The following is a 14844-nucleotide window of genomic DNA, read 5'->3' as shown; positions in this document are numbered from 1 at the left end:
TTAATCATTAATATGATACACGAAAAGAAAATGTGGAAACATTTCGGTCAAATGACAGCTTGTTATTTATTATCTTTTGCACCAGCTGGTTAAAAAGTGGCATATATTTTCATTTGTGAGGTGCATGAAGGGATGTGGTGGCAAGCTTAAGCCTTGCAGGATGTCTGTCTCTGGACAGCTCTTGCAGTGGAGAGCTCCAAATTTACACACCCGTCCAAAATCACAAAGTGCAAGCAAGGCAATTGGCTTGACAGCACATGTAATAGAGACTGCAAAACCTCGTCGCCCAAGGGCCCTCACCAGAGTAGCAGTGGAGGAGAGTGGCGGGGGGTTGGCTCTCTTAAAAAAAAAAAAAGAGAGTTTGGGATCAGCTTTGTGAGGCTTCTCATGTCAGTCACATACACAAACTTATTTTTGCTAAGTATCTGGAGGTTGGATCCGCAGTGAAATGTGCAGTGTGCGTGTTCGTGGCACTGGTTTTACTTGGCACCACAAATGATAGCTCACTTTTAATATAGAGTAGAGAGTTAGAGAGCGCAGAATTCTTGAGGCAGACTGTAAAAACGTAGCAGCACAATGGACAATGAGCGTGGCTGTGGTTTGGACTGTAGGAAGATCACGGGGAGCCTGATGGAAACCTCGCAGGACTGCCGTGAGCACGCGAGGTCAGGACATATGCTGACATGGACTTCTGAGCCCGAGTCAGAGCCAGAGCGGAGGGAAACCGAGGCCTCACGTCTGTTCAGCAGCGCTCTGCTGCTCCTCTTGTTTGTCTCTGAATTTATGTCAAATGTTAGTCCTGCCTGATGCAAAATGCAACACTAAGACCCCAGACATGGATGTATTCTGCACACATTAAACACAAAGCAGTTTCCAAAGTGCAGCAGGTTGATGATATGAGTACGAATATTTGATAAAGAACACAACACTACATATTCATTAACTGAACTATTTGGATAGGATCTTAAAAGGCCAGCTTCGCTATAATAGTTCCTTTTGGCGTGAACTGGATTAAGAATACAAATTCAGCACAAATGTCTCTCTCCAGAAAGCACACAAAAAAAGTATCTACAAATCTTGTTAGCAGCTTCATGTTGGAGCTTCTTTACTTGCCTTCACATGGTGAGAGGTACAGTAAGGGGTAGGGCTGGGCTATTCATCTGATTTTAATTTAATTAACCATAACTTCCAATATAAAGAAAACAAGACATTTGGGATAAAAATATTGCTTTTTGCATTCGTTTCCACTGCAAAGCTCTCTTTTATTTCATGTCATAAAATCAAGCACACCCATTTCCTTTACAGAGGAGTGCATTTGCCTCTCCCTAAAAGCCCAACTCAGTCACCAGCACAGAGTTCAAGGAAGCCTACTTTAAAAAGATTTCTACATTTACAAAGAGAAGTTTCTTTTGGAACTTCAATAAGTTGTTGTTCACTATCTTTTTTTCAAAATCTATGAAGCCAGAGATATAAATGAAATAATCTGACAGCCATGCATCGTGGTTAGATCATGTTTACTTCTGCACAGGGACATGTTTGCCATTTAGATCCCTTATATTCAAGATTCAAGTCAGTTATCTCCAAAACTAAGCAACTGACAACCAAATAATCTATATAAATGGAGAAATAACACTACATACCAGAGACAAAATACGTACATTTGATCTTGTGGGAAACTTTCCCTTTAACAAATCTATTTTAACATCAAAAAATGGAACCACCAATCGAAGCCAGGAGACTAAAACTATTTGCAAATTCTGATAACGCCTTTGGTTTCCCCCAAGCCAAACATCCATACAGCTCACTAAGCATCCCATTCATCCAAGTTTCCTTTTCCAAATCACATATTGAATTTCATTTATGTCTGATGAGAGCAGCAGCTCTTTTGTTCAGTCTTTTTTGTGATGTGTTGGCAAAGCCCCCCTCTTTCACAGCCAAGCAGTCAGGAGGAGCCTGTTGTTCTAAAAAATGAGACAGGGCAACAACAGGGCAACATCTGATTAGCATTCACTGCACTATCTCCACTCCCCTGGTATTTTATTACCACAGGTGCAGGGGCATTCATTGATCAGATGCACGCTATAGTTGAGGTTAGGCCTTAATTGAAAACAGCTCTATTTATACACCTGCAGGCACTAAAGGTCTCTAAGAGAGCCCAGGGAGGCTGAAGAGAAGAGAAAGGAAGGGGGGAGAAAACAGAGTAGTGACAGAACTGTGAAAAAAGACATGCCTTGGGAGACATAGGTTAAAGCCTGCAGAGAAGGCAAAAGGCATTCCCAAAACAGCATGGCTACCAAGTGCCATGAGAGAAGCATGCAGGTGCAGAAATCTTTAGGAAAGAACACATGTTTGAAGCAAACAGAAGTGATTTGTTGAAAATACGGAAAAACAATTTCTTTTTCAGCCAACAACTACATTTATTCTGTTTACCGTGCTGCTGCCAGTCTTTGTTGCCAAAGTCGTTTTTCAGAGCCTTGTACTGATTGTGTTCAGCCACATTGCAGGTGGTACTTTGCATCCTGGGGCCCATGTTTTCACAATCTGACCACAACAGGAGGTCAAGGGGTCTGTGTGGTGGAAATCCAATCAGAAAAACCACAGAGGAAAGAGAAATCTGCATTTAGACAGAGAGGGGGACGCAGCTCAGACGTGCAACTTTGATGGGGAAAGTTTGTAAATGATGTACAGCTCTTTTTCTGTCATGTCAAGGTCTTTTACAGGATGTCAAATTTCCAAGTGTGGGAAAGCTATGAAAGCTGTTAATCAGTTCAAAAGACATACGTGAGGGGGGTGAAAAGGTGCTCAGTCAGCTATAGGTTGTTGGCACCGGAGTGGGTCAGACACTGACTAATAAAAGTGTGAGAAAACTTCAAAGACAGCTGATACAGCAGATGATTATTTAAGGATTAAATTTAATGCAATAAAATTAACATTAACGTTGCTATAAGCTATCACTGACAGAGAACAGAATCAGATCCCACATGGAGAGTTTTCTTTTTGAAATAATGTAACACGTCTGTTAAATACCTTTGACGGGATTAAAAAAAAAATCATTTGCTAGAGTTAAGTCAGCTCAGAAAAATATGGCATAAAATGTATGAGTGAGGTGTATTTCAGCTATGGCCCATTATTTACAGAGGCAGTTGTGTGTATGTGTGTGTAAAAGTTTGTATTCCATGACCAGTTGGACCAAGTGATTGCTGGAGATTGCAGACAGTCGCTAGTGTGTAACTGATTGCTCAACTTGATATAAAATGTGCCAAAAACATCATTGCGATTACTTTGGTTGCTAGCATGTTGCTGCAATCACAAGTCTGCCAACACTCGCAAACACCTCGCCAAAAAGTAGTGAAACTTGAAATAGTGTGTTGCAAACCAGAAATTTGAATGCTCACATTTAAAGTAAAAGTTGCACCTACTGAAATATGCTGAATGCAGCAACAACACATTTGGTGTAAGACAACTTTGAAAGTAAATGTTTGCATACTGCATCACACTTCTCCATGTTTCATTAGAGGTAAGCAAAGAGAGTAAAGAGAGTAAACAATGAGTGTTTGCAGATCAGTCTTCTGTGCAACTGCAGAAATCTGCGAACAACCGAAGCAATCACAAGGAGTGCTTTTTGTGTAGCACCCTCATTGCGACCAAGTTCACCTGGAAACAGACAGAATTCTCCAGCAGCCAATCAACTACTGGTTTGGGAATACACATTTTGTCCTAGCAACCAGTGGTTACCAGACGGTTGCTGACCAGTCTCAAGGCCTTTGTAACTGGGACCTAAATGAACAAAGTACTCTCTAAACCTTTGAAAAAAAAGTGAAGCCAATGCAGAAGTGTGGATGTTGGGCAGTACATTCTAATGCACAACATCAGGAAACTTCTGTGGTGGTAAAAGAAGTCTAACCATAAGTACCCAGTAACCATTTTCCAGCTGAATTTATGAGTTTATGTCAACTCTGACGTGACACCTGGTTTAAAATAAACAAGATGGCAATAGCCAAAACGCAGAAGGCTTGCTGACTCAAGCCTTCAAGCAAACTAATGGGTGACAGTACGGTCAACTTTACAATATAAGCTCCTCCTTGCCTCCTTTTGCTCTCAAAGCTCTTACAAAAAAAAAAAAAGAAAGAAGAGACAGTTGTTTGAAACACAGTCAACATATGAATCAACAGCTGAGAAGCTGATTATGCTGAATGAATCCTTTAAGAACACTTCATGGACAGGGAGATGGGTTTTTTTCCACGGTGACTACGGGACATAATCCATTCTAAGTGTTGTAAATCCAAGCTGACAACAGCTGCTGTCCTCTAAGAAGAAGCAAGCTAGAAATCTCTCAGAGCCGCTTAAAAACAAAAGCTTTTACAAAGATCAATCGTCCTTGGAGTATTCATTTAAAATCGGTCTGATTGGATAATGTGAAGAATCCAATTCTGTAGTCCAAACACTGTTAAGAGCTTACAAATATGATCACAGCCTTTGGAAACGGTTTCATGGATGTAGCTCTTGGAAAGGGAACAGACTACTGTGTGTATAACATCCCAATGTTCCAGTACAACATTTCCGTGGATCCTGTTGGGACAAGATGAAAGGCTTTGTGCCCTAATATCACTGTAACTGCAGGTGTGGAGGCTCCCATTTCACGAGTGTCACTGATGTTTAGGGGGCCATGGGGAGGGGGAACGACGAGACATCTGCACGTTTGGATAACCATCTGAGGGTTCAATCAAATTCAACACCTAGCAGGTAAATGTTTGGATACTCGTGTGTGTGTGTGTGTGTGTGTGTGTGTGTGTGTGTGTGTGTGTGTGTGTGTGTGTGTGTGTGTGTGTGTGTATATATATGATGTTACCTGTCTGGCTTGTCATCAAAGTAGACACCACAAACACTTGGCTTTATCAAATATCTGTGTGATCACTATCCCGGGCAGTATATAGAGGACTTCAGTTTGTAGTTTTGGCTTATTTTTGTTAAGATTCTTTTTTATATCTAAATTTAAACAGACAGGGAGACCTTGTTCAAACAAAAGTCAGAGGATGTGAAGTTGATGAGCTGGTCTCATTTTCTCTGTCTTTTTAAAATAATATAAAGTGCTAAAAAAAATGCAGCCATGCAAATCAGAGCTATAAGGAAAAAAAATCTAATTTTACAACCTGTCAGGCTTTTATTAACAGTGCAGAACTTCTGCCAAAAATGCATTTCCTTTCCAACACATGGTTCATTCAGGAAGACAGAAATTGTGTCTCATAGCCACAGGGAGAATCTAAACGATATAGTGACCTATGATGCATAAATTAAAAAACAAAACAAAACATGACTCATATACAGTTGCGGTTCAAAAACAGTAAGTCTATGTCAACATAATAATTTTTCAGTTGATATCAGACAAAGTCAAGTTACTGCTTGCTTCATTTGTATTTTTTTTTTTTTACAGAGGAGGACAAAATTATTAGCCCCCCAATGAAGATTTCTTTTTCAGAAAAACCAAGAATTAGCAGGGTTAAAATTATTACCCCCCTGATGCTTATACTCAAGTGTGAATCCTTTTTGTTGAATAACAGCCTGCAGTCATTTATTGCAGTTTTCGACAAGTCTCTCAAACACGCCTCCTGAGCAAATCCATTCTTCTTTGGCAAATCTCTCAAGCTCCTCAACATTTGATGATCTTCTGGCATGGACCTTGGTCTTCAGTTCACCCCACAAATTTGCAATGGGATTTAAATCAGGGCTTTGTGCAAGCCGGTCAGTAACTTTAACTTTGGTCTTCTGGAGGGAGTGACATTCTCACTGTTGTGTTGGAGGATAAAGAAATGACCCAGAGCCAGTTTTGCTACTGACTGCTTGAGTTTTTCTTTCAGAATCCTTCTTTCTTCACGATTCCTTCCACCCTGACAGAATTCAAGGTGTTCCAGGCACACTTGAGCATCTCTACAGCGTTTCACTGTGAGGATGGTGTCCTTTGGGTTGTACATCTCTTCCTTCTTTCTCCAAATGTAAACATTGTCTCTGGGGTCAAAGAGCTCTAGTTTCACCTCATCTGACCAAAGGACAGACTTCCAGTATATATAATCTGTCTTCAGGTTGTCCTTAGCATACTTCAGTCTGGCTTGAAGGCATCTCTTTTGCAGAAGTGGAGTTGTTTTGTTTTTTTTTTACTGTGCAGGGTGCCAATGATTGTCTCCTTTGAGACTACAATTTACAACTTGGCTAAGTAATTTAGTGTCTTGGCAGATGTTCTTGGGTCTTTAGACACATCTCTCACTTTTTTCCCCCAGTCGTTCAAATCTTTGCTTCCTACCTCTGCCAGACTGGTGCTGCACTGTGTGGCTCTCTTTGAATTTCTGATTATACTTCTCGCTTCAGTTCTTGACACTTGAAAACACTGTGATAAGTTTGTATATGCATTTTCTGCTGATTTCGTTTGTGTTTAACATGATGCTTTCTCAAGTGACATCTCAAACTCTTGCTGAAGTTTTGATACTACGTAAATTGGAGAAAAAAAATCCCTTAGTCTTAACTTGATTTTATAGATTAGAGCATTGCAAAATTAAAGAATATCATTGCATGCCAGCGGTTTGTGCTATGGCTAAAAATAGCTAACGATCCCTTATAACATTGGCCCTGGTATTTTTTTTGTCTGAAATCAATCAGAAATAACAGAAATAATTGATGCTTTCTAAAGAAAGTATGTTTCAAAGTGCTATGTTAAAAATCTCTTGCTCTGTTAAAGAAGGACAAACATTTATTATTAATAGTGAGGGGCAAATACTTGTGTCCTCATGTGTAATTGTACCTGCACACCATCTCCATCATTTGAGAAAAACAAACTGGTACTTTCCTTCTGAACACTACTGCATGAATACACAGTGTGATTAAATGCAAGTAGCTTTATACTGATGAACACCTAGTCAGACTGGTGAGGTTCGAAATACTGACAACCATCATCTGCCACAAACAAAATTGCTGAGAGCTACAGTACTTTGTTTTGTTTTTAGAGTTTTGCTCAGTAACAGTCTAAAAGCTCCACCTGTTGTTGGTGTTAAGCAGAACTTACTGGTGAATGTGTAGATGTCTGCTGCCATGGATGCTGTGCCTTGGTGGTTTAGCCAAAATATATGTTGAACAAGGGTAGAATGGATCCAGCCAGAGACACCATGGATGGACAAAGCCACTTTGACATCACCTAAATTAATGTCTGGTTTAAAGCCTTAATAAAAACATGACCTTTATTCGGTTACTTATGGTTCGTATTAAATGGTAAATGGCCTGTATTTGTATAGCGCTTTACACATTCAGTCATCCACCCATTCACACACTGGTGATGGCAGCTACATTGTAGCCACAGCCACCCTGGGGCACACTGACAGAGGCAAGGCTGCCGGACACTGGCGCCACTGACCACCACCAGTAGGCAACAGGTGAAGTGTCTTGCCCAAGGACACAACGACCAAGACTGTTGGAGCCGGGGCTCGAACAGGCAACCTTCCGATTACAAGGCGAACTGCCAACTCTTGAGCCACGATCGCCCCAAAATTAAAAAACTAAAGGTTTGGTGCCAACATAAGGTTTTAAAAAGCTCTTTCCTTGTGGAAGTTTTAATTCTACTACCGTATCTGTCAAGATATGTGTAAAAACAACAGTAAGCTAACCCAACAGATGGAGCTTATGTCTAAGAAAAAAGAAAAAAAAAACAGTATATATAATAAATAATCCCTGTTCATACACTGGAGTACAGCCTGACTTTGCTAACGCAGCCAAACATCAAACAAGACACAGCGGTGGGTATTTGACTGTAATATATTTCTCTACTACTGAACAGTTGTTAATCACAGCGCAGTTCTTGCACCAACCTACATGTGCAGACCCGCCATCATCTGTTTTTCCCAGACTTCAAGTCTTGAAAAAGACGAATCAAGCTAAAATGCTGAGTCCGGCAAGTTGTTATTGAGCCAAGCTTTGGTCATTAGAAAGCTAAATAGCTCCTTGTTTCCTTTTGTGTGTTTAATCTTAGCTGGAGCGGGTATAATTTATTATACAGTGAACAAAATTTGGCTGGAACAAACACAGGACTAGCTAACCTGGTTGCGCTAATCTTAAACTTCTATAGAAGCCCGATCAGTTTACCCCTCTAAAGCTTTCTTGCACGCCGCTTCCTCTTGTTCCACCAGTCGTCTGCTGCTGGGCACCGTGTCTTCGGTAGCTGATCTGCTGAGCTCCGCTCTCAGTGTTCTTGGCAACACAGTTCTCTCGGAGGTTTGTACCCACTCACCCACGTTACATACTGCCAGAGCAGGCGTTGAAAGAGAAGCCGCTCGCCCTATTACAAGTCAGTGTACCATCAAAATGATTTTGAAGTTGTTATTTTAAAAAGAAAATAGTTACATATTATTGCTTTAACAAGGGATCAAAGTCCACCAGATGGAGCTTAGGTTTTCCTTCTCATTATGCACCCCTGCAAATCTGAAACGATGTGAAACACCCCAACAGTAAAGACAAATAAATTTGCTTGACGTGAGCTGTGACACTGTTTACACAGAAAAGTTGGTACTTTGACAAAAATATGGCTCGGGATATAAGATCTGGTTAGGAATGGAAACAGCTCAAGCACAGAAACTGATTCACGGGGAGCCCCCTGGCTTCAACCGCAACTACAGAAAAAGACCCAAGGAAGAGACTGAGGATCACTCAACTAAAATATTATTCTTTCACACTAAATGAGAAGTGAATATAATGAACTACAGAACAGTAACTTTTTTTTCCCCTTTCCACTGTGACTGATTTTAAAATCCTCTGACCACATTCGGACTGTAAACAGCCTCATTTAATTTTCCAAATATAACCCAACCTCTTCTAGCATTTAACTGGTGCTTTGTGTGAATCTGTCTCTCCTGGTCAGTCGTAAGGACAACACCTCAGACAGCACAGTGGGGTCAGTGAGAAGTTAACTCACACTGGCCGGCTCCTGTCGTAGAAAGCGTTGCTCTTTGCAGCCTCTGCAGCCTGCACAGCTGCTTTCCTCTCCTCAAATTCCTCCCTGCTCAGGACCGTGCCCCTGTGGCCGTGTTCCACCAGCTTAAGGGCCAACTCCTTCTGCTTGAGATGAGAACAGAAGAAGAATCAGTGAAGAAGAGGGAGCATGCTTTACAGTCAAGACTGGATATTGTCAGACGTTTGCAGTGCCGAATTTACAAATTGTGGCCTCTCAACTCACTAATCACCACAAGAGTACTGACAGATAAAACTTGAAATTTTCTCAGCTGGTTTTTAGGATTTACTTGTCACGCTTGTCTTTCAATTGAAAGGTGTCATTTCACTGCCCTGCCTAAAAGTATGGAAGCGATGACCTGCTCTCCGACACCACCACATTTTTAGTTTTATGGGTTCAGGATGATTTCATTCCTATTTCCAGATCTATTTCTGTTGTAAGTGTGAGCATTAATGTATGTCAGCAGGGATTTTTAGCTACATTATTCCGATCGTCACTTGCAAACCTGCTGTCATTAAAGCAAAGCCATAAAGTCATCATCTAAAAACCAAATCTCGCCGTCAAACCCAGTGGCTTGTTAGATCAAAGCTTCTGCCACATGTCCTCATACCCAAAATCCCAGCAGCCGGGCCTGTGTCCGCACCCAAGAGGAAAAGTTATATTTTCCTTCAGCTTTGATGTGGCTGACCAGAAATGAGTCTCAGACCTTTGCTGGTCCTAAAATTGGCCTGAAAATCCACTCAAACAGATGATTTGAGCGAACACACCAGGATCTACACTAATCAGCTAAGGTGGAAATCCCTTTGTAATATACGGCATTTCAGAGAGAAGACCGGAATAACATGATCTGTGATAAATGGGTTCATAATTAGTGGATTTATCCAGATTTGGTCCTTTTCAACACAACTACACATGCCAGATGACCTGGGCTGAGTGTGCTGTGTCACAACACAGGGAAGAATCTGAATGATTGACTGCAGCTGATTATCAGGTCAGATAGGCGTTGTTCTCTCAATGTGGACACAGGTGTTCAAACAATTCCGCAGCAGACACATAACTCATTAGCATGGGCGCTATCTGCTGGACGGATGCAGGACTGCTGATTTCTAAAGGGCAGGTTCATTTTCAACTTATTTAGCAGAATACGTGGCTCGAAAAACTTAAGAGACCAACATGAAAGAAAGAACAAATGCGATTTAGGGCCTTTTAAAGACATATGTTTGATAATATACAGCCTGAAAGCTACTTCTCCTAAGTCTTTCGTTCATCCCTGAAAAACATATGAAAATAACTAACCCTAACCTTAGCGGAAGATAATGGATGGATGGATTATAATTTCATATACAATAGTGCTACTTGTGCAAATAATCTGTGGTCTATAGCGAGCACAACACAACAATAACAACAACAACAAAATGTAATACAGCCCGTTGTATTGTCTGTGTGGCTTTGAAACGGTACGACTGCCATGTGATACGAGTAACTGTTTCTCTACTTTATCGCATGAACCAAGCAGACTGGAGTGATGATAGCTGCTTGTTAAATTCAGAGTTTAAACCACAGACTGAATATAAAGAGTTACTGGTTTTATTCTAAACCTTGGTATGACTACCACCTAGCGTTGAACTACTGAAATTACACCAACAAGTCAAATCTGCTTTTAATGAAACAAGCGAACTAAGTCCAATGCAGAAAAAATAACAGAGAGCAGTAACAAACAGATATTAACTTAAGACGATATTTACTGTCGATGAAAATAACACTTGATGTATAGTATATGCCACAAGTCAGACAAGTGTTTGTCAACTATGTTTGGTTGATCACAGGTAAACAGGTAAACACCTTGTAAAACACCCATGAAGTTATTTTCATATTTTTAAGAGTATATTTTTAATGTCGGGATAGTACGTAGCTAAAAATGGCCAATATTTGTATAAAGCGTGTAAAATTTATTTTCTTGCTTTGCACACCGGAGCGACATTAGATGAGCAACATACCAAGAGGCTAACGTACCAGAAGCAGGTGATGTGCTAGCAAGCTAATGAAGGCAGGTTTTATACGTGGCGAATTGAAGGAGTCCTGGTAATTTTGGAGAGACTATGGTTATTTTTTAATAAAATTCACTGCTGTAGATTGATGAAGAAATTGTAGTGCAGTCAGTGCGGCTCTGAGGCGCAATGCCACAAAATAGCGGGGTGTAAGGAGTGATAGGTAGGATAAAAGTGCTTATAAAAGTTGTACTTTTCACTCACTTTAAAGTAAAACAGATCCAGTGGCGTGACTTTTGAGTCCAGGTAATCCTCGTAACATTTAAACTGTGTTAGAGAATCGTGAAAACGGCTGAATTTGCTGTACTCCATCTTCTGTGTGCGTGTGCGCTCGTGAGTATTGGAAAACGCTGCTATGGCAACCGCCTTACCGGCTTCTCATCAGACAGGAAGCGGAAGTTGACGACATCACGTTTAACCTTTATGTAAACCGGAATTCTTTGAGATCATTTTTATAACAAGAACCGTCCAAGAAAAATACAATTCCTTCAGAAAAGATAGCAAAACACACAAGTAATGATTTTAGCTGTGAACAGGCGGGAGAAGCAGCTGCCCTGTAACGACGCACAGAATTCACCTGTGAGGTAAGGAAGGCGGGTTCCAGTCATTTATATTTTTTATTTTAGTGGTAGAAATAAAGAGCATTGTGTTACACAGTTTAATTTAAATACACCTAAAATATTTATAGAAATAAAATGTGATTATATATAACTATAAAATATTTATATTTTTTTCTAATTGTTATAACTGTTAAATTATATATTATATATATTATAATATAAAATAAAATAATTAATAAAATAAAAGACAAAAAATTACAATTAAAAAATGGTCCACATAGGATGCAAACCAGCATCTCCTGATTTATTGGATCATAGGACATTCCATAGATAAAAAGGAATAAAAATATAGGCTTACCTGTCACCTAAGGGCCTGGAAACCAGATTTTAAAGTGCACACTGGACAGCTAATTGGATATAATATGATAGAGTTGGTAGATAATGCAGAGGAAGCAGCTTTTGTCCAAACTATCATCTTATAGTGTGGAACATTTTTTAACCTAGACTTCCTAAACCTCCTAGATGCCCACAATACACTCTAAGAGAGCACATTATACACCCAGATACCCAATTAATTTTTGGATGTACTTTCAATTGAGACCATACAGTGAAGCTTGCAGCTCTTGAAAAACAGTCTGAAGCTCATCAACAGTCTGTCTTCAGGAAAAAGTAACTGCATAGACTGTTGTGTCATTTGTGAAACAAAGCACCAACAATAGAGGACCATCCATTGTTTTCTTATGTAGTTAGTTAGGGGTCTCAAGCCTATCCTGGCTGAGTTGGACAAAAGGTGCAAAGATACACTCTGGACAGTCGCCAGCTCACTTTTTCAAAAACAGAAAAAAAAAGAAAGAAAGTTTGTCTGGGTATTTATTTCCCCTGTGAGAAGCTTTTGTTGTAATAGCGTACGTGTTAAAGAGATTTGGATGTATGTATATAAGCATGGACTGTACAGTTTTACTGCAGAAGCTGTTACTCTCGGTCAACAGCAGCTGAGGAACCGAAGAGAACCCCGAAACCCTGAGCAGGTAGCAATGTAAACTGAGCTCCTAAAATGTTTGTTGCAGAATTTTTTTGTTGTTGTGTCACAGGTCTTTTCTGCTCCTTGTGAAAAATATAGCCTACCAGTTTGGGAAGAGTCTCATTCTTCTTCTCGGGTCTTGGGTGAAAATCTAACGCCCACCGCAGAAAAAAAAGTGTTGGAAGTGTGAACTGTGTAGCTTTGTTTAACTGTGGCTGTGGCGAAGCTTTAAGATGTTGCTTTTGTAACTACATTCTACTGTAGCCTTATTTCAGACTGTGTCTTACTGTCTTTCTTCAAAAAATTTTTTTTACGAATGTTGAGTTTTCAGTGGCTTTATTTCAGCCTAGACACAAAGAAATGAGATGGGTCTATGATACATCCTGCCTAAGATGAAATGCATAGCTTTGTTTTTGATCATATTGTGACCTGTGACCTGCGATAATATCCCATCTATATCTACATCCCATCAGAGAAGCTCCTGCAGGTCCTCAGTAACACCGTTTTTCTATTTTAAACTAATGTGAGCTCAGTTGACGCATAAAAGTAGAATAGTGTCTCACACGACAAATTATCCTGTCTCGTGATGTCAGTCCCTAAATCCTGGCAAATCTACACAATTTGGCACCTTTTCTGACTATAAAATAGAGACGAAAACCTTCAGTGGGTATTTTCTCAGCTTCATGTGCAGAAATACTGTGACTCTTGGCTGTTATTATCATTTTTATTATCATTTTGTTTAATTTTGCCATCCAGCGTGAATTTTAATAGCTCTGCAGTGACGTCCATGGAAAGTGAAGTAACGATCAAAAATTTTCTTATGAATGGTCTCTCCTACAGCAGCCCTGTAACATATGACCTATATGCACGTATGCACACAGACAAATAAGACAAAAGGCAGCAGAGGCACAGTGGGTTAGTGAGCAAAGGAGGAGAGCTTTAACAACCTTCTAGATTAGCTTTGTCACGCAAGCTGCTTCTCATTTCTGAGGTCATAGAGTGTTTTCTTACTTAGAAATAAACCCTATTTAATTATTAACACTATTTTAAATAATAAATGTGAAACTTCTGCTGTTCTTATTCTGTGATGTACAGTTATTTTTTCTACACTTTGGTGAGCTTGATAAAATACACTCACCAAGTACTTTATTTTTAGAAGCATCAAATACTTAGTAGAACCTTTTTTTTGCTCATAAACAAGTTTCAGTTCCTGATGTCTTGGATTCATCAAAGTGTTGGCAGGAAGACATGATCAGCAATATTAAAGAGCAGGCCATAGCTGTGGCATTTAAACCATAATTTGAATCATGGCAGCCAAAGTGTACAGAATCAACCTTTTGGGGCCTCGATAAATAATTTCCATCTTCATAACAACTGTATTTGGGATTCTTTTTATAACTCACCCATGTTGATACTCCAAGTTCTACATAAATCCTGCCTTGAACTTGGAGAAGGCATTTGCCTGCATCTGGGGGCTGCAGCTCATGTGTATTGGGTATTGGGCAGTTGGGCTGCTTGGTGACTGTGTGTAGTCGTAGTGAGAGATTAGTTTGCATTTCCAGTAATAAGTCAAACTGATTGTCACTGATTTCGTTGAACCTTTTTCTGGATAGAGGTGGTGGAAGGTGTTGGGTTTGGTGGTCTCAGAATCTCATCTCCGCTACATGCAGATGAGATCATTCTGCTGGTTTTATTAAATGACTGCTTCTACCTTGTACAGGGGCAGTTTGCAGCGAAGTCTGAACCAGCTGGGATGAGAAATAGCAGCTCCAAGTCTGAGGCCATGGTTCTCAGGTGGAAAAGAGTGGAGTGCCCACTCCAAAGGTTGGGAGTGAGTTACAGCTCCAAATGCAGAGCATGGATGGATGGATGGTTTTTAAGGGCAGCAGCTCACAAATAATATAGCTTGCTTTGTACAGATTGCCCAAAATGTATCTTAGTTTGATGTGAATCTTAATTTTGAAATATAAATCTGTGTTTTGTTACTTTACCCACAAAGCTGTAACTGGCCAGCATCTACTGCTGGCCAGAACACAACAGGCATTTTTCAGATTTTGATTAAAGATTTGAAATAAAATTGATAATAACCACGTTATACAGCATGGACAGCATCATGATCTTTAAACTTTAGCACTGTGCCTGACCTTTGGCCTCATACCTCTTCACAGAAGACAGCAAGATTTGAGAAAAATTCTCTTTTAGTGATAGAGTGGCACAAAATGTGAATGAGGT

General features: G+C 40.0%; 1 protein-coding gene and 1 long non-coding RNA gene across 4 annotated transcripts in view; one reads left to right on the top strand and one right to left on the bottom strand.

Moving 5' to 3' along the window:
- The window catches only part of cfap299 (cilia and flagella associated protein 299), an 86729-nt gene extending 75323 nt beyond the window's left edge, over nucleotides 1-11406 (bottom strand). For both annotated transcript variants that reach the window (XM_076891195.1, XM_076891196.1), the window contains exons 1-2: nucleotides 11236-11406; nucleotides 8948-9090 (exon numbers count right to left, since the gene is read on the bottom strand). In XM_076891195.1, the coding sequence (XP_076747310.1) occupies nucleotides 8948-9090; nucleotides 11236-11343 (251 nt within the window). In that variant the 5' untranslated portion in view covers nucleotides 11344-11406. The remainder of the gene's footprint in view (nucleotides 1-8947; nucleotides 9091-11235) is intronic.
- Nucleotides 11407-11489: 83 nt separating this feature from the next.
- LOC101471487 (uncharacterized) lies at nucleotides 11490-14698 on the top strand. Of its 2 annotated transcripts, none has more exons than XR_191299.2 (3): nucleotides 11490-11615; nucleotides 12581-12619; nucleotides 14333-14698. It is a non-coding gene; the product is annotated as an uncharacterized LOC101471487 (long non-coding RNA). The 2 variants fall into 2 exon arrangements; XR_013101214.1 differs by having other exon boundaries at nucleotides 11498-11615; nucleotides 12547-12619.
- Nucleotides 14699-14844: the final 146 nt, after the last annotated feature.

Source organism: Maylandia zebra, linkage group LG12 (genome assembly GCF_041146795.1).
Source record: "Maylandia zebra isolate NMK-2024a linkage group LG12, Mzebra_GT3a, whole genome shotgun sequence".
NCBI lineage: Eukaryota > Metazoa > Chordata > Actinopteri > Cichliformes > Cichlidae > Maylandia > Maylandia zebra.
Note: the sequence above shows the minus strand (reverse complement) of the source record. Positions and strands in the feature narration are given on the sequence as shown.